At 35.5% G+C, this 21,465-nt stretch overlaps 1 protein-coding gene across 2 annotated transcripts in view; it reads right to left on the bottom strand.

Annotated features, from left to right (window-relative positions):
- ca16b (carbonic anhydrase XVI b) overlaps positions 1-21,465 on the bottom strand; it is an 84,966-nt gene that overhangs the window by 52,956 nt on the left and 10,545 nt on the right. For both annotated transcript variants that reach the window (XM_083529033.1, XM_083529034.1), the window contains exon 2: positions 14,939-15,022. In XM_083529033.1, coding sequence (XP_083385159.1) covers positions 14,939-15,022 — 84 coding nt within the window. The remainder of the gene's footprint in view (positions 1-14,938; positions 15,023-21,465) is intronic.

Genomic DNA, 21,465 nt, shown 5'->3' with positions numbered 1-21,465 from the left:
GCAGGCCCCCGCCTTCGACTGCTGCCCAATCCTCACAGCACCGTCCCTTACGGTCCCTCCTGCAGGTGGTGAGCCCACGGGAAGGCGGCCCCACGTCACTCCGACGTCACGGACCTTGATATTTCCCTCGTAAGGGACCCCCGGAGCATAAAGGGGTTAAGGGCCTTGCTCAAGGGCCCAAGAGTGGCAGCTTGGCGATACCGGGGCTTGAACCCCGGACCTTCCGATCGGCAACCCAGCGCCTTAACCGCTGTAGCCACCACTCCCCCTTTCATTACAAACATTAACAGCATAAAATAAATCAGCATATTAACTTGTAAAGTTAATGGCAATTAAATCACAATGTGAAACTCAATCCGGTATTGATCGAGTATTTCAGGCCGAAAAGTCCTTTGCAGCAGCAGAATGCAGTGCATCTCTAATCCCATTATTTTTTATTATAGGACTGCTGTTTGTTTGGTTTTGATACTCAAGGTTTTAAAAGAGATTAAATGAATGCATCTCTTAAAACACCACTCACACTAATAATTTAGTATTACTTACTGACTTGGTGTTTTGTCAACAAACATTCTTTAGCAAAGATAAGCTACACACAATAATACACATAATAGATATTTTTGGAGCTTATTTTGTTTTCTTTCTTCTTTTCTGCATGCCCCAAAATACTTTGTCACATCTTGCCAAGTCATATTATTCTCACAGCATTTTTAATTAGTGTTCAGAACAATCTCAGCTAAACAATTAGAAAGCATTGAATTATATCTAAGTCTTGGAATAGCATGCTAATTAACAGAGACACTAATTGGATTAATTCTGCATGATCTAACAGATCTGCATTATCCCAGACAAATCCTGCAGCAGCTAGTCAATGATAATGAGAATGAAAATAACCTTTCGAATAAATATAATTGTTTTCCTCCATGAATCTGATAGTGAAAGACAGGTCAGATTATATAAACTTGTGAAATCATGCTCATATCTCCCCCCTGGCCTGATTTTTGGCCTCCTTTTCCCAATGATCTGCCTTATCCAATCTTCTGATGCTAAACCCATTCACATAACGTGATTAAATACTACATTTTTTCGTTAGGCTTGCCTTTGTTGCTATGCATCTTGTCTACCCCTGCCCCATCTGTTTTAGTTTATTAGTTTTTCTTTTGCTTCTGTTTTTTTATTCTGCATTAGCAATATTACCAGATTTCAGGTTTTCAGTTTTTTTGGATTGTGATGTGTATGTTTTGTTTTGTAATAAATTGCCATATGGTGGCATCCTCAGTGTTTTTTTTATAGAAGACTTTACCTTAACCCGATAAGGATCACAAGGAGGTGTTGGCAACAGCTCTACAGGGTGCATTTCAAATAGCAACAATAAACTCTATAACAACGGCATGGTAAAAGTAGGAAATTTTACAGACCCAAACGACCACAGTACAACTCCCACACCTCAAATAGTTTCCTAATGACTATGACAATGTCACAGCTATGGTGGCTCACCCAGTACAGAGGTTTTTGTAACAGTGCATTTAGTGTTTTGGGTTTCACGCATATGATTTTATGTTTAAATGCAATGAAAATTGCAACAATAATTCCCTGTTGAGTAGGAGGACCCTGAACCATGGTGTGGAAACAGCATTCTTATAATGGCATGTCTTTAACAGCTTGTGCTTAATAACTCCCTGGATGAAGAGGGGAGCTGCTCGACTGCAACTACATTTCTCTAATATGTCTGCACTTTTCTAGCTTCTAGTGGAAGAAATGAGCTTTATGGCTGTTCTCAAAAAAGGACAACTTACCTTTTCAATCTTTCCAAATGGTAGGAACCATTCATCATGAGATCATTGCATTCTTAGTTAATTTTTCACCCAGATATAAAGAAGTATTAACTACTTCCATGGCTCCAAACTCATACTCACGCTTTGTGTGTGGGTGACTGGTTAAAGACTTACTTGCTCTCCTTAATGGTGTGAACTGTGACTTCAATTGCCGTGTGCATCGACTCCTTCGAGCAGTTCTTTCACCCATTTCCTGACATATATTTCAAATACAATTGGAACATACTGTACAATATCTATACTGTTATGAGGATCTCAAATAGGTTTTCACCAAGAAAAAGTGATGTCTCCCTCTTCATAGCCCTGAATAAGATGTAATTGACCACCTTTCTGGCACTCTGCCACATAATCCTATCTATCCTCTATCTGTCATAGAAACCAGAGCTATGGAAGTATATATTTAAGACACACCTTAGCAGTTTTTTTATTTTGTAAAAAACCTTCTATATATTGCCAGAAAAGCATAATTAGACTACATCTTTGCTAAATACTGTCCCAGCCAAATTAAGCAAGCCACTTCAATTATATTTTACAATGACAGAATAATTAATTAACCATTTAAGCAAAGTATTTACAGTCCTCACAATCGAATAGCAAATTACAGATTAGGAATAGCAAATAGTACAGTAGGATTGAATCAATGCATCACCACCATCATTTAAATGATAGACAGGACTTGTTTATCGGTCATTCCTCTCTACTCATTCACTGACTATGAGCTGCTTGCATGACATTATGATCTGTCTCTGTTTCTTCGAAGACTTTAGCCAAGTTTACGCCCTCTCATGTTGTTGCTCAAGTATCTCTTTCATTATAGGGAAGAGCACACATTAATAGAGTGGGCACAGTGCTATTCCAATACCAAGGTCAAACCCAGAAACTATATTCTTGTGCTTCTATCTCTCATAAATGATCCCACTCTGAAAGGACTTGGCAATTTGGTCCTTTCAATCTGCACTTGTGGAGTGGCCTTTTTTTTTCCCTAGTGTACTTTTTATTTACAAACACAATACTAATGGGGGTGTGTGGTGCAGATAACTCATGTCCAAATTGTTTTATAAACTTGTGCATTTGTAATTATACACTTCAGTATACTTACAATTTTAAATAGCCCACATTAAGCTCATTTTGGGTAGAGCACATGGATTATTAGCCATAAAACCCTTTTATTACTTGTGCATGCTTTGTCTGCAATCTGTTCCAGTCAGCCTAGTCATTTAGTTTGATAGACACCATTCTCCATTGCATTCCCTCAAGTCCTGCAGTCACATGTTTGTCTCAATACACCACCTTTGTTACTGTGCTTGCAATCCCATTAACCTTGGGGATAAATAAGCCCACTGTGGTTGCCAGGGGAATGCTGACAATGTGGAGATTGCCTTGTCATGTCCATTTTGTCCCCTGAGGAAAAAGGAACACATAGCACACTATTTGGCAGCTCGAGCAGATTTTGGCAGAGCACCGCTTACGAGTCATGTTCAATCTAACCCTCAATGTTCCAGAGACCAGGCACAGATGACAGGAAACAAACACACCATGTTGACGATATTAAGAGTGACAGTGGAGGGGATCAGGGTTTGGATTGTGGACCTGTAGTTATTGTCATTTTTCCTGCTTCACTAATAGCTTCTATGAGTGACCAGGGACCAGATGGAATATAGCCATCTTAGATAAAAGTAGTATAGTGATTCATACTTTAAATCATAATTGTACAAATACAAAGAAATAAAAATATTCAGCACTGCCAGCACTGACCATACAATAACAATTTCTCAGCAGACAGAAATAATATGTAGCTATATGCATCCTGTATAATGTATAGTAATGTATAGTTACCTAATGGTAGATTTGCAGACTAGTAAACTAATGCTATTGTTAATGTTTCTAATAGGACTGTCAATCGATTAAAATAAATATTTAATTACGATTAATGATTGTCGGGTTAAACTCGTGATTAATCTCAAATTAATTGCACATTTTTATCTGTTCTATGTACCTTAAATTAATACTGAACTATAAATGAACCAGTTGAGCGCAAACTGTTCACATCTTGTTCGTGTGTTCCTTGATGTTTGCAATGCAAGTTTTCGCTTTGTTAAATTTTTGTTTAGTTTAGTTAGATTTTAACACAAATTTTTGCTCATCCTGCAAAGCATTTATAAAGCACATTACTCACAATGTCACTAGGTTACATATGTTGCTATGTTCTTTCAGGAACTCGAGCTGCGCCGAAAATGCTTTGGGAACAAGTGTCCAATCACGCCATACTGGCCAGTCCCTGCCTAGTGTGTCTGAGCACAATTGCTGGTGGATTCTCTCCAGAACTCCCGGGAGCAGCGTGATGGGGGAAAGGCGTACAGACGTAGCCTCGACCACGTCTGCACCATAACGTCCAGCCCCAACGACCTTTGGCGCTGCTTCGCCTCGGCTCCCATTGCGCTCCCATTTGGTAGCTTCCTGGTTTGCGCGACCTCGCCAGCCAATGACTGCCTATTGGCGCAAGGCGTTCCCAAAGCGTTTTCAATGCAGCTCGAGTTCCTGAAAGGGAACTCAAGGTTCCACTGCACTTAAATCATCAGCACACCAAAAGGAAATGTGTGCTGCATTAATCGCGGGTTAATAAAATTTGTGTCGTTAAAATGAAAGTGTTAATTTTGACAGCCCCAGTTTTTATTATTGAGTTTCTAGGTCTTTTAAAGTACTCTTACCAGCTTTAACTCCACAGCATTTCATTATTTCATTAGCCACTCTAACCTGCTGAGAATACTCAGCCTCACCACTAGCGCTTTTCAATGACTTAGCAGTAACATTCTAGGAAAGCTGTCAAAACAGAGAACTAATCAAATCTATTTTTATGAATAAAATTTAATTATTAAAAAACATACTAAATAATATATTGTGCTCATTAAAAAATGTAAATTTCTTGTTTAATTATGGAGAAGGGATATTAGTGGACCAAAGTTGTGATCTCTAATTTGAAACTAGTAAATACTGTCTCCTATTTTTCTAAACTATAAAACATCCACAAATATTTTTTTAAATAATTTTTACAGGGGCTTTAATCTCTTAGCCTGTCTTTAATTACTTATCTATATTCAGTATGATGGGTTTAAAAAGCCCTGCACTCTTAAAGACATTAGCTTTGATACTTATTTGTTCAAAAGAAAAATAATCTGTTTAGGAGAATAGTGGTATAATTTACTTTCTAGCATGTGAGTGATCTTAAAGTCTAAAATTTGCTTTATTTTACTTTTAGGTCTTAAGCATAAAATGCAGAGCTAGCACTAGCGCTTGTACTAGTTACTGTCATAAACCTCATTTTTAATGTTTAAACCTTTAGCTTATTTTGGTTTTATAAAAAAAATAAATAAAACACTCTGGGTTATTGAACAGAAAGTCAGTGGTTCAAGTACTAGCACTGCCAGGCTGATGCTGTTGGGCCCGTAAGCCTTTCTGTGCAGAGTAAAAAGAGTAAGGAATGTAAGTCTGGACCTGCAGGCAGATCCTTGGAGTGTACAAAAACAAATGCCTTCATTATCGTTGTACAAATACAAAAGGGTTCAGTAAAGAGTAAAAGAACCACCTAAAATATATGGCCTGTCTCAAGCGCTAAGACATAATGTTAATCATACAGTTTAAAGCTCAGTGTAAATTGTACCACTGGTTCATGTAATGAACTCTAACTTTTCTAGCCTTTCATATGGAACAAGTATTATGCAGTGTGTAACCTGAATAATAGTTTTTAAATCATATTCAGTTATATTAGGAAAGAATAGAACAGCCTGTTAATAATATAATATAATATAATATAATATAATATAATATAATATAATATAATATAATATAATATAATATAATATAATATAATATTTTTATTATCATATACAAGTATAATTGTTATATAAATATTACATTTATATATGACTATCATTATATTTCTGTTATATAACTGGGTTCAGCTGTGTTCTATTTGTAGTCTTTAAAATAGCACAGAAGGAGATGATAAATCAATCTGCTGTTTACATTTAATTAGCTGGCCCAAAACAGTTCCAGACAAAACAAATTTGTTTTGTTTTTTGCTATCTGCTTCAATGTCTCTGCATCCTGTTGAAGAAAACGTGCATCTCCGCTAATTGAAAAAAAAAAAAAAATCTGTAATACCAAGAGAAACTCAGTTACATCAGTTTTTAACACATATTTTCTAATTCTGTTACCTAAACCTATTTCTTGACGGAAAGCTAAATACTTTAGTGCAAGGTAAAACAAGGGGCTGTTAAATTGTTTTAAGCCCCATGCCAGCACTTCGCAGTTTCAATTTCAATTTCAATTAAAAAAGCCCAATTGAAACAATGCTTCATCTAGCCACCTCTATTTAAGTCATTAATTATAAAAAAAATTAGGCCATTGAAAGAAAAGGTTTACAGTTAAATGTATTGCATTTGTATTGCTTTAAAATTATTGAATTCCACAAATGCATCTTGACTAATACTGATCTTACAAAGACATACAAGTGCAATTATTTACAAGGGTTAGTACTAAAATATTGTGTATTAAAATAATGACAATCATATTTTGTTATGCTGTCCCACACCTTTATGGTTAAAGGCACTTATATAATTTAGTAGCTTATAATATTTTGTCTTTCACAAACTATTTCCAACATAAAATGTGACATATTCCTACATATTTTGTATAACCCAAAAATGAAGTTGCACATGTTAAACCCACAAAATACAGTGTTTGAACTTTGCAAGGAACAATTAGCACTACAGATGAAATTGTGTTGTTAGATGAGAAAATAATGTTTTTTCCCCTTTTTTTTCCATGCATACCAAACCACACCATTGACTTAATAAAAAGAAAAGTAACTACCCTTCGTAAATTGGGTGGTTAACGTGCATAACTTTAACGTTGTGATTTAAGCAAACTTTGGTCTGGATTAAGAGTTGGAATAAATGTGATCCATTTTTGGCATACCCAATTAAACATGCAACTGCCATGTCCTGACACTGCTGTGTTAAGAATGATTCAATAACCAATTATTGTATCAGCGGTGGCCTGTTTCACTGATAGATGTGGGAAGGATTAAAAATGTCGCAAAGCCGCAGGTGTTTACCTACTGGGAATGAGTCTATATTTTCAAATATTCAAGTCTTTAATAAAATGAAATACTAAATTGAGCATTTCTGAGTATCATTTAATAATAATCCAAAAGTTGCACAGTTTCAGAAAAATGTGCCATAGATGGCAAGGTGTATGCCTCCAGGCTATAAGCATTTCCTCAACCTGTGGTTAATGCACTGCATTATCTTGACATGATCGCTGTGATTTAGGTCTGAGAAATCAGAATGCTGTTGAACAGTTTATTTTTCTGGATTCATTTTTGAGTGGACCTCATTTGAGACAAAAGGTCAACCTCATTGTTCTATTGAAGTGTACCTCTCACACTGCAGTACATTAACTCAGTGTTACAGTAAATGTGTAAATGATTTGGTGCTGATGAATTAAAAAAAAAAATGTCGCGTCCATGCCTGTTATGAACTGGAACATCTTTCTACATCTCATACAGTGGTTTGTCTCAGCAGTTTTTTTCTGGAGGGTAGGCGGCAAAGAGGGTCAAGTTTGGTTCGATTAAACTTTAATTGCAGCTGCAAGGCATAAAATTAAAAAAGGAACCGCTCTATCTATCTCTCCATAGCAAAGCCGGGTTTAGCCATTGTGAAGCAATTTTGTTGTATCATCTGTATGTAGACAACTTAGTGTGAGCGAGAACATTACAAAGATAGGTAACACAGCTAGTGAAACATGCTATAAGTGAATTGACTGCGATGTGAGAATGCTGTAAAGTCCTGGTTAAAGAAGTAGTGTTGACATGTGCTGGCTACTGCATCCACACACACTGCAGTACAGTAGGATAAAGAGTTAAATATCCATACATGCCACCTTGCATCTCTAAAATTTTCTTTAAACAGTTTTATAATTATTCAAGTAATATTGATATATTTGATAAAAGCATTACATTTTTTATGGCTATGGTACACCTAGCTGGGATATTTGCATGTAAAAATTTGTGTAGTTTCTAAAGTAGATGTAGGTAATGTATTGAATACTACTTGGTTGTATGTAAAAGGCATTAGCTTTAGAATAACATTAGTCAAGGCCGGCAACTAACCGCATAAAAAAGAGTCGACTATTTCGAAATTTCACTAAACTCCTTTCTGCCCCAACACCCCCCACCCCCCAAATTTTTTTATTTATTTTTTTAAATAAAAAAAATATTTTTTATTTAAATAAATAAAAAACTAAATAATAAATAAATAAATAAACTGGTTCTAGAGTAATCAAACATGAATATATTACATAACTTGTTTTACACAATTTTACAAAAAAACATTTTACACATACTTTGCCTTTTGTTTGTTATTAAATCTATAAAATAAATGTAAAACCATTATGCTTTGACAAAGACATATTGCACTGGCAATGGCAATAAAAAATCTGCCATTATTATATTATTGTGCTTGCTGTGTCTGCACTAAACTTTCATTGAAGTACAATTCAAAGACACGATTTCTTTATTCTGTAGATCACCTCTAAAATACACTACACACATAAGCAGCAGAGCAGCTGAAACCTCACACTGTGTCAGTCACACACAGAGCTAAAGAAATCAGATGTTAAAAAGATTCACTGAATTCCTAGTGATTCTAATTGCATTGTATGTGATTCGAACACTGGAGCTAAACACAGAACTCTAAACATTTTTTTAGCAAGAACACATTATAGCTCATGGGATATGCAAGTACGCTTCCAGTGATCATCTAAAAGAGCCATCTCAAGAGTTGTCTCGTTCAGGAAAGAAACATCACTAATGCATACACTTGTGTTTTGATAAAGTGGAGGCAGATTTTTATTGTAAGAATCCAAACTGGCAGAATAAAGATGTATGCAGACAAACAAAGTTCAATTTATGGGCAACTGCAGCAATAAAGACAACACAGAAGCGAGTTGAGAGATCAAAAGACTGCAAACAATGTTTGGAAATGCTCAAAAGCCTCACAAACTGTGAGCCAACAGATTGGTCGAAATTCTGAGTTTGATAAATAGGATTAAAAAAAAGTAAGCATAAGTGTGACAATGTCAAGTACAAGATTAGGAACCGATTGTGGAGTTCTAATGGCTCCTGGGCTGGTGGTGGATCCAGCAGTTACAGTCTGAAGGAATATTTAATATTCAGGGTTTTTCTTGTATTGTTATTAGCTTGATATCATGAACAAATCCATTAGAACTAAAACTTACAGTATAACTATATTTAATCCAGAGATTTCTCTTTGAAAATGATCAGGGAGGTACGCCTCCAGTCCTGTTCCACAGCTTTCTTACTAATGAAATAGTAGGGTCATGACATCCTTGTTATAGTTATAAGTCCCAGAGGTACAGAATAACTTGAATGGTGGAAAACATACAGCCCTGTAAGAAGAACATTTGTTGATTTACAGAGTAATAACTGGATTCCTCAGCTAATCTATCGTTTATGCCTTCTCTGGAAACTCATTAAAGGGGATCTTGGGCAAGGACTACAATGATATAATATGATGTCAACGCAGTACATGTTTTGTGAATGCTGCTAGCTCTGATATTGATTTTACACACTGGAAAAAGACAAAAATCATGCACTGTAAGAGAATTCTTCGGTCAGGAAATGCTTAGAACACATTACAACGCCCAGAATCGGAAGCCATTGATAAAATGATGTCATCGAATGATACAAAATACATAATATATACATATGGTAATTACAAATGTACAGGAAATAATATATATAATTTTTAGGTCAAGCTTACTTTATATGATCCCATTTTCTGAACAAGTCCAGATTGTGCTGATGTTATAGCAGAGCATGTTTTTGATTGCCGTTCTTTCATTATAGGATCTTTATTGTATAATTTGACATTCAGAACATGTTACTGCACAGCCAGTTAGAGAAGCTGGCAAAGGTTTTATGGGGATCATTGTAAAACAAGCAATAATGTTAAGGGATGACTTTAATAGAACAGCCATAATTAAAAGAAAAATAATTGCTTTTTATGATTCTTAATATGGTAAAGCATCCTAAAAAGTAGACCTAGGTTCACAAGCCAAACCCATCATTAGCTCCACATCCACTTCCTTCCAGATACAGAGATTCTAATCACATAAACAGTCTATACTGCAGTATGGGTGGGGAAATGTTTTTGTCAGGATACTCCCTCCAAAACAAAGGCCACATTCTGAATTCTTAAAGACCTTGTTAAAAAGAAGCATTAACAGCAACTACACAAGCCCAAGTGATCATTTTTATTCTATCATATACATGATAAAACATTAAAGCCACAGGCTAACATAGCACATGGACTATCAGTGATTATAAGTATCTGGTTTTTATCAAGGGCAGGTACGCAGGATTGAGCATTGAATTTAGATTGAACCAAAAATTCTAGCACTCACCATAAAAATGGGCAAAAATATTTTTTATGAAATGCCCATTACACAGAAACTACTTACACCTTTTTTTTTTTAAATAGTGTGTGCCAAATATTTTTGAAAATGTTCAAAGCTTTTTTGGAAAAACATCACTAAATTGAAGAAAATAACCTGAAAGTGTCAAATTAAAATTAAATGCATGCACATAATGCATTACTGTATCTACACCATTAACATTTGCACTTTGTGGACTACATAGATGCAGCATCTGATACCCGCTGTAAAATATGATGCTGAACACTTCAGTAATGGCCATCTCCACTCAAATCCTCATTTCAATAAATACAGCATGTCAAAAAGCGAAATATATTGTATGGCATTTTCCTTCAGTGGCATTGTGATACAACAGAGCTTTTCGCAGCAATCACCTTGAAAAAATGTTTGCCGCGTAGCCTTGTAAATGACAGTAGAGCGAGGCTTCTGTAATAATGTCATATTGCAACAACAGAGAGCTGCCAAACATCAATACTTTCTTTTAAGCTTAAAGTGAATATTTGCTGAAGTACAATGAAAGCTAGGCAGAGAAAGAGGAAAATAAGAAAGTGATGGAATAAAAAGAGAAATATAAATTGCACCCTTCAGTGTGCAATATTATCTGTCCCTATCTGAGAAATACCTGCATAAAAAGACACTAAAGAAATAAAAATCGAATCTCAACCCCCTGGGTAACTTAATTGCCAGTGTGCGGCTAGATTTAATAACAGTATTCAGGCCCACTTATGGCAGTTTTGTAGCATTTTTCTCTGCTTAATTACATTTAAATTACCTCCTTTATATCATTTAGGTGTAATTGACTTACTGTTCCACCTAGAGTGATCCTTCTCACATGTGTGATTATCACTTAAAAAACAATAAACAACTGTTCAGAAAATATAGCTGAAAGTGGCATAGTTTAGATTAGAGACTGAATAGGTCTCCAACTGAGATGAGGCAATTTTAATTTGCAGTTAAAAGCAAAGCACAAATTAGAGGCCCCAAATGCATGGAGGGAAGAGTGATAAAATTGGAAAGGGAGGTTAGGGACCATGGGGTAGCCAATCATGTGTATGTCGTTGTGTGTATGTCGGGGGTGGGTGGGGGGTTTGTGTGTGTGTGTGTGTGTGTGTGTGTGTGTGTGTGTGTGTGTGTGTGTGTGTGTGTGTGGTGGGGGGGGGGGGTGTTGCGGGGGAAGACAGTCCTGAGAAATAAAAGAATTTTAAAAGATGGCACTCCCTCATGGAGATGTTATCAATCATACCCATGGCCTAAATACTTGAAGACACATACTCTACAGCCTCTGCAGTGGTTTCATAAAGCCACCCACAGATATCTGAGAAAGCACACTGGTGATCACATTGTCTGCACACAGCGTACAATTGAAGGCTGCATATAATGGCACATATTGGATATACATACAGTGCTGTGCAAGAATTTGGCACACGTATCAAATTGCTGTAAAGCAAAAATTTATTTAAAAATTACTAAACATTTTGTCCAAAAATTTATAAAGAGCAATAAACAGCAGTAAACTAAACAAAGCCAGTATTTAGTATGGTACTCATGGTGCCTTTAAAAAATGCCTCAGTTCTCTCACTTTTCAGTTTTATAAAGACAAGTTTTTTTAGAATTGTTTTGAGAATCTTGCAGAGTTCGCTTGTCTCACTTTGTTTCCTAGGAATCAGCATAACATTTTCTTTGTCTGAAAAGTGGTCTATTGCATAAAATGTTCCCCATTGCATACAAATATTGATTGACTTAACAATAACTTTTTAGTAAAAATGATGACTTTTGTTTCTAATCCTGTAATGTAAAAGTCATCAAATTACCATTAGAAATTTCTGAGATTTTTTTTGTTTTAAATGTTTCTTAATACTGGATTTATATTTCTTTAAGAGTGTATCCTCGTGGTTAAATGGCACTCTAAAAATAAAGTCAGTTCAGCTCTCAGTGTTTTTTCACTGAGCATGCCTGAGTTATTTGTACCTTTCCCAAGACTGGAACCTTGTAATTTGTCTGTAAAAAAAAATTATTGTGATTAAAAATTATGCACAGCTTGGTATATGTGTGGAGCTAGATTTAAATTTTTTTTTTTACTGCATATAGGTTTCTGAAATGTACTTGTGTGAACATTAAACAAATATTCACAACATTTGATGAGTTATAATTGATTACCTCCTTCTCTCTCTACATCTCTACATCATTACCTGAGCTTAAAGAAACCTATCATTTTAACATGAGTCCTACTGTGGTCTCTCTGATGCACTAATCACTGTGCTAACATCTGTAGGAAAAGAATCAATGATTGAGTCATTTGTGTTCTGCTGGTTAAAATGTATTTAACATTTTAAAGTTACAATTAATTTATGGCTTCCTAATGACATTTCATAGTATATTACAGGCAGAAAAAAGCCAGTAATGGTCAGTTTGGTCACTCAAACAGTGCTCCCACCATGTTTGATGACATCAGTCTCTGATTGCTGAGAGTGCCTATTTTTCCTCTTCAACCTTTTCAGACACATCTAAAAGTGTCCATCAACATAGAAAATATGCTCACTTATTTAAAAAAAGAAATAAATAAAATCCAAAATCCAAGAGATGTAGCTTCCCTAATAAATTACAGAAGTGACACACTTTTGATTCACAGGTGCCAGGTTTGTGCTTATTTATAGATTATAGGGTTCAGTGTTTGATCATTTCCTCCCTGTGTTTTTTATGTTGCTTTTCTGTACCGCGTCCAAAGAAAACGTTTGCTGCACAAAGCATTAAGACGGAGGAGCCTACAGAAATCTTCTGGCACAAAACTGATTGTGTGAGCATCAAAGGTATAACCACCTTCTGCTTTCTCTCAGAACACACACAAACACAGATATAAAAAAAGGAAAAACTTGCCAATTAAGATGCCTCAAATGTCAGAGGATATGAAAGGTTAAAACAGAAGGGCTATTGAACAGCTTCTATGAAATCTGTGCTAAGCGGATTCTGTTCACACATCGGCCTCAAGCTGTGGGATATAACTTGGCATATTTTATAATGCATTTGTTAGACCTTAAACTAAGCTTGCCTGGAAACAGTCAGTCTGGTAACAATGATCAACCATGTCTGACAAACCTGATGGGCCATCTGTCAAAGACAAATGTCCTCCATGAGGTAACTTGATGCCTGTATTTCTGTTTGCAAATCAATAGAAATTACATCAAACATGTTCCCAGTTCACAGCATGCACGGCCTAAATGCAGTCTAATTTAGTCTTTTAGAAGAATCAGGTAGGTGAATGCATATAAAATACATTTATTCTGAGTTAATCAAAAAAGATATAGGGCTCTCACACTTTATCAGTAGAGTAGGCTGGGTGTACTAACATGCCTTAATTTGTGCATCAATTTTTTTGTAACTAATTTTACAGCCTTGACCCAAAATAAGAGCACAAAGTGCTTTCTTATTAACATGAGTATTCTTATTTTTGAGGTCACCTTGAACATTTTGACACAGCATGCTGCAATCCTCCTTTTTAAAATTCCTGGTGTACACAAGCACCCAAACAAAGACACTGGAGTGTGTTACTTCTATAATAATAATTTTGCTGTGTAAGGTCTCCAAGACAATATAGCTTGCATATACAGTAGATAAAGCTTTTTTGAGGAAAAAAACGTATACAAAACCTCCCCTTCCAAGTTACCAGACTCAAGACAGAAAGCTCTTGGGACATTTGCTTTTTCAACAGCAAACACACTCATGAAGCTATCATCAAGGAGCACATAAAGCACAAAAGTAGAGCACTTAAAGAGCATTCAATGTTGGAAGCCTGTTGGGAGTGCATAAATGTTCCATGTTTTTAAGGAATCTCTTGGAGGCTACGTTCTGGGATTATATGTAGGACAATGATGAAGAATCCATGTATGATCTGTTTGCCCCATGGAAGAGCTTGCAGAATGTTTCACACAGAATTTTTGAAAACACTTTTTTGTTTACTAGTGCCAATGGTAAGTATTACTACCTGGAAAGAGCAGTGGCATGACTATGAATAGCTCAAATCCTAAACCCTCAATTTCTACATATAATTGTGTAAAAGACAGTGAAACTCATTTTTGGAAAGTAGCACAACTACAATTAAGCGCACAAAGACCTCAATTTCCACCACATTTCTGCTGTATGCTGCACAGACCATGCTCCAGGGAAACATTCAAATTCACCACCCTGAATGTTTTTTGAAAAATCAGTGACCTCTCACTGAAAAAATCATGCTGCTCTGTAATCTGTTACTCTTCTCTTCTGAAGTTGTTAAAGTTACCAGGGGAATGACATTAGCAGTCAGTATACATGCCCACAAAGACAGATTAGAAACAAGATGGCAGATTTGTAGTGTTTAAATATATCATCTTGGTATGGAGTTTCAGAGCTGTTTTAAAGACATTGCCAAAATAGTGTGTTGTGAAATAGAATAAAGCCCAAAAGATAATCTGTAAAAAGAGAATATTTTCTTCTTCAGACAGAAGAGAGAGAATAACAATGTTTTTGTACAGACAGGAAAAGACAAAAAATAATGTATCGTAAAAGAAAATTGTACAATAACAATGTTCATCCAAAAGGAAAACCTTTCAACTCACCCGAATATGCCCAGTAGGGTTCTCCTGCGGCTCTCTTCTCTCTCTGATTTGACATTCTTCCATGTTTCGTTCTTGGTGGTACAGCTGATAAAGACACAATCAGAGAAAAATAACGTACCTTTAAAGTCAAAGTCCATGAAGTTGCAACCGTCTTGCTTTGTTTACTACTTAACACTGAATCTGTCCTGCTGACCTAAGCCATCTTCATCTTTTATCATCTTATTATTGTTTAGTTCAGTTATTAACAATATAAAACATTTTTGAAAAAAGAAAAAAAAAATGGCATCCATTGCTATTTCCTATTATGGTACCATTATAGAAATCTGTATTATATTTATTATTACTATTATATATATATATATATATATATATATATATATATATATATATATATATATATATATATATATATATATATATATATAAATTCTTCTATTCTGTATTTCATAATATTAATCATAAATAAATTAGTTTGTGCATGATGTATATTATTAAATTGTTATAACCTGGTAAGCAAGAAAGTGCTCCTGGGAATAAGTTTAAACGTGGTGTAATGATCCTAAAATGTATTGCTAGTTTGCTAAGCCTTAAAATAACTTTTCCAAAACAAACTTTGTTTACCTAGTAATCTGTTTCTCTTTATTTTCCTTAAAAAAAATCACAAAAAAGTTATTTAAAAAAAATTTTATTAACTGACTAACTTAACAGACTAATCACCTCACATAATTTTCGACAGTTTTGCAGTTTGCAGTCTGGATTCTACTGCAGAAACATTCTTGTCTTGTTTTCTCCACTCACTTCAATGGGTTTTATTTGCACAATTAGACAGATGCTTAAATTTGCCAAGCCACCAGTGCATTTTTCAAGTTCTTTCTTCTAGCATAAATATTAGAGTTAGAGTGCTTATTAGTCAGGGAGATCACATATATGCCTTAATGGTAGACAGACGTTTGAATTTACCTTATTACTGTATACCACCAACAAACACCCTCTCCCTAGTGGATTAAAATCCTTGTCTTAATGGAGCTGCCTTTGTCAGAGTAATTCATCTGTATTCATATGTATCAAGTAATTTATCTATGTTTATTTTTAAGTGTATGCTTCCCTATTTGTGTGTAGTTATCCAGCTGATGCATGGTTTTATTGAGATCTTTATACATTGATGATTACAATATAACAATTTGTACAATGCTTTTATTAAATATATTTATAACAATGTCAATGCTTGTTAAATGCTAATGGTTGTTATTTTTTACTTAAGGGTATGATATTTAAATTTTTATTTAAAAAAAATCCTGAAAAGGAAGGGTTGTTCTAGGGGTGCATTCTGCAAATATATATATCTCGCATACTACACATTATATTTGATTGAATGCAACAAAGAAGGCATAGAAGTTGATTTTACTGGGGAGATTTAATCTGGAGCGATTCTGAGAGATTCTCCAACCTCATCAGACAGTATAGGAGAAGTCCTATTATCTTGGCAAAGGAAGTTTAGCACAAAGCATTACCTGAAAGGGTGCCAAAAATAGTTACAACCGCATTGTGTTTATATGCGTAAATATACATATATGTGTTTACATAAATGTTTATATGTGTATATATTAGCAAAACTAATTTTTAGAAAATGAATGGGACACTAAAGGGCATAATAGAAAAGGGAGAGAGATAAAGAGAAAAGCAAAGGAGAAATAAATACTAATCTAGAATTAAGTAGTGAAGCTTGCACACCTTTGCTCATGCATTAGTGAGCTTCATGCTGGGAAAAATCAGCAGCCTACTCTCCGTTAAAACCACGTTTTAAAACATACTTAGCATAATTTTTCCAGCAATTCCCAGGGTTCAGTAATTGTCCTGTTTATCTCACTCAGTGTGTTTCGAGGCCCCACTACACCTGCGCGAGAACCCCTGTGTATGTGAACGACATCTTCAGAACTTGGAGAGGAGTTAATATCCCTATGCTGCTCTGTTTGAGCTTCTATTTTCTCTCCACAATGAAGCTGGCATGTCTGAAAGAAACAACAAAACAACAGATGACAACCTGCTATTAAAGGGGCAGGATAATAAATGAATGTCTGAATTTGATTGAATGACTGTAAACAAGGCAGTCTTTATGGAGCTTATGGTGGCATGAACCTGCTGGCCACGTCATCAAAGCTCTAGTGTGACTGCTTGCTCCTCTTGAGATTTGTTTGGTGCTTCTTCAGGGCCATAAGGGGATTCCTATATTTATATCTCAGTTCAAAGCAATCACCACCACCTTACCAGCAGCTCAGTCTCGGGGGAAGATGCTGTATTCGCATAAACACATTTTCCGAACCTCCACACTGTTCTTACCCCTGCTTGCATCATTACATTAGAGATTAATTAGAAGCTGAGCTAAGTCAATTCAGTCTGTCCCAGCAATTACGGCCGCCCTTATTGGTTAGCAAACAATTAGGCAGACTGTCATTGGCTAGTGAGACGTCCTGCCTCGTTTGCTTTTTAATCCCCTGACAGGCAGATCGGCTGATCACGCAGGCAACCGCACTGGAACTGTAAACAATTACTTGTTTCTATTACAGCTTCAATAAAATATTCAAAGGTTATGCATACTGAAAGGCAGGCCGTTGTTTTCTCATTATGTATTATTGACTTCAAATAAAGGGGTAGGCTTAATAACATTCTTGAAATCCTGAAATGATTATGTATTCTTATAATAACCACATTTAATCAGTAAGCCTTTTTACAGTAAGCTTCAGAATTACTGCCATCCTTATTTCCTTTCCATAATTAGCTTATTCAGATGCTGAAAATATTTACAAAACCCAACCATTAATTAAATAAAAAAATGTGTTTTAATAATAAAAAACAAACACTCATATCAATAATATTTCACAATTGTTGGCACGCCTATACAGACTTAAAACCTTCACAGCAATGCACAACACCTGCATAGCAAAGCTTGCCGGACAAGCTTGTTTTTTTAACTAACCAGTAAGTAAGTTTTATATTTAAAAAAAAAGGACTGTTATACGATAAAGAACTGACTCCCCAATCTCAAATATAGTGGAGGATCTGTGATGTGGGCTGTTCTTCCTCTAAAAGGCCTTGCTGCCTCGTCTATAAAGTAACAGAGAATTCTATATGAAAATATAGCCATCGCTGCCAAGAAGCTGCTACTGGCTTGTCAAAATGTACAATAGAATAAAGCGTATGACATGTCCATCCCAATCCCCTCTGCCAAACTACATTGAAAAATCTAAATACTAATGTGAGTGTTATCTGCAGAACACTCAGTGCTGTTGAAAATGTTAAACAACATGCTATGTTAGGAGAAATGTTTAGTCACACAGTTCTGTTAAATATTTCTTTAAAACATTTCAGGTTTATTTTTTTTTTAAAGATTATATTTACTTCAAATAAAAGTAAGATTTCTCTCATGTTTCCATTGTGAGATTTGACTGTAATTATTGTTCTTTTTTCCATCTTAACAACGATTTTATTGTTATTAGTTCTGAATCTTACTGTAGTTATAGTTAAAATTTTTATATTATCTTCTTTCTATTTACACTATTAATTTGCAAAAAATTGTATTATTTATTTTGTTTTTCTGAAGTGAATACATTAAAATATTATATTGGCGGGGCGATTACGATTAGAAACAAAGTTGGGTAGAATTTTGTGACCCAGTCCCAATCAGGGTGTTTAAATGCCTTATTATACTTAGTTATTATAAATATATGTAGCTTTCCAGCACATTCGATGTTGCTATGTGTATGGTAATACACACGTGGCCCCCTGTTGTCGACCCTCCATTTATACCTATATTGAGAAACGAAGATCTGCAGTTCTGCTGCTATGGAGGCTGTCTAAAGTGCTCTGCAGTATACTTCCCTTGGGTCTTGTAACGATGGCTACAAGTCGACAGCCTCCACAGGAGTGTGTGCGTGTATGGGTCGGGAGTTCGACAGTCACAGAAGGGGAATGAGTGTGCGGCAGTAAAGAAGAAAAATATAGCAGGTTTTGAATCGAAAGTGACAGCGTAAAGATGCAGCCATACAAATCCTATGCACATTATGTCTGCCTCACTCCAGCTAGACAAAAAAAACCTTCATGGGTTTAAAACACTTGTATGAAACTTGGATTGTTTTATTGTTACATGCAGTTATTATCGATGGTTAACAATGATGCCTGTTTCTGATGCATTTTTTTTAACGGCTGGTTTTACTTCGTTTAATCAAATCTAAATTTTTTTTTTTTTTAATCTAAATACTAGTTTATTAGCAGATCTACTTGTAAACATTTGACATTCACCCTGTTTTTATCCCTGCACCTGTTCAAAATTAGAAGATTCTCTTGAATTCTCTATATAATTATACAGCAGTCAAATATGGGCCACTAATTTAAAACATTTCTAATGAGTATAACTTTTCACTTAAAAATAAAATCAGATAAAGATGAAAAGGATGAAGGGGGAGGCAATCTGACTGAAAGCCCCATGTAACAGGAATGTACAAATTAATGGGAGCTTACAAGCGAGCTAGAATGAATCTTCTTCTGAATCTATTTTCAACAGCGAAGCAAAACAGACAAAATATTTAGCTGTCAAAAAGAAATTATTTGATATTAATTTCTTTTTCACGGAACTGAAAGCAATGCTGTGCTTGCAGTAATGAGGCATTACTGAATATCGCCAATTGCATTCATGGTGATATTCTGTATAACCGGTCTTACTCTTGCCTCTTGCTCATGCGATATTGCCTAATTAGAAAGTAATTATAAACTGCTGAAAAAATATTTTCACAGTCTGTAAACTACCATTTAGTCATTATTATTTAGGCTATAACCAAACAAATGGCACACAGAACAAAGATTAATACAGTATATGCAAAGTCTGCAGTATATGTAGTCTAACAACCTTGCAGCAGTGGACAGATATGATGTAGTAATTGTCTTGCATACATGCTCCATTAATCAAAACACTCCATCATACTGTAGCACACTCAGCAGAAGTCCAAAAATGCTCCAGCTATGTACACAAGGGAGCACTTACACTTGGATAACCTAGCACATAAACAGCCCACAGTCACAATAGGAAGCTGGAAACTAGGTTTCAGTCTAACATGGAAGCATACAGGCTTAATTACACTTAAACAAGCATTATAGCTCCAGTAAACAAAGAAACCTTAGTAAGTGAGAGGTTTAAAGATGGCCGTATATGCCTTCAGACATACAACAGCTATACATAATGACAAAAACAAAGAATGTTTCTGTACACGTCACAGCGGGTGCGTCTGTCTCCTGTGTGAGCTTGGAAAATCCTTTTTCTCCACATGTTTATCAAAGGTTTCTAAAAGTGTTGAACAAACAGCAAGGAGAATAGCACAGCACATATTTACACTGTGCTTCAGAGCAAGCTCTCAAAGGCCAAAAGCAGAACACACCTCAGCTGAAAAGGTCACAAAGACTCATGGCTACATTAAGACTCTCTTGGCCATCATCAATACCCGTCACGGAGTATTTTAGAGTCCCGCTGTTCATACACAACGTCAACCTTGGCGATGACCTGCTGGATAAGCGGGTCTGGGTGTTGACATACCTTTAACCATCTATCCAACTTCTGAATGACTTTTGTGTGTGAGGGTGTCAACAGTGGCAATTTATCTGCTTTAGTTACAGTGGCTTTGCACCATGCAGTGAGCACTTCTGCTCTTATATTCAGTCAGCCTTCTGCTTCCCACGCTAGCTGGTTAATCTCAGGTGTGTGTGTGTGTGTGTGTGTGTGTGTGTGTGTGTGAATGTGTGTGTGTGTGTGTGTATGTGTGTGCATGTGTGTGTGTGCATGTGTGTGTGGTTAATATTTATGTATATAACATTATCTAAACAGAAATGTTCTTAAAGAAATGTGCAAGGTTACAGAGACATGTTGGCGAAATTTGTTTATGGAAAGGTTTATGGAAAGAAGTGGACTCAATTACTCTTATTTCAAATCACATGAGCTACATTACATCGACTTTGTGCTGCATACACCGCAAATGTATTTTACGCTTTCTGTATTTTTTTTTATTTAGTCTGTAAAACAATACAAAACATAAGGCATAGCAAACGAAAACTATAAACTGGGTAAAAAAAAATAAAATAGAGACTAGCAGAGTAGTGAACATGAATAGAAAACAATACAAAAACCACATAACTATTATCTTGTGACTGTGATTGGCAGACATGTGAGCCTCTGCCCAAGCAGCTGACTGACAGCTTCTGCTAGTTGTGACTGTCTGCTTACGCATAAAAGTATACACAGAGGAATAGTAATCAAAGGTAGAGGAACAGCTAACACAACCCGGCAGGCTTTTTGTTAAAAGTCAGCCAAAAAACTTCCAGTAAGAGCTTGGGATCATGTCATATTCAAATATTTTCATTTGAACATTTAATTTGTATTATACCAAATTAAATTGTATTTTAAACTGAAATGAATGTGTGCGTTAAATACTGAAAGAAAATGTTATTTTATATCTCTGATAGCATTATTGTAACTCAACTGTCTA

Source organism: Silurus aristotelis (genome assembly GCF_946808225.1).
Source record: "Silurus aristotelis genome assembly, chromosome: 2".
NCBI lineage: Eukaryota > Metazoa > Chordata > Actinopteri > Siluriformes > Siluridae > Silurus > Silurus aristotelis.
The sequence above is the reverse complement of the archived record's forward strand: the minus strand, read 5'-3'. Positions and strand labels throughout refer to the sequence as shown.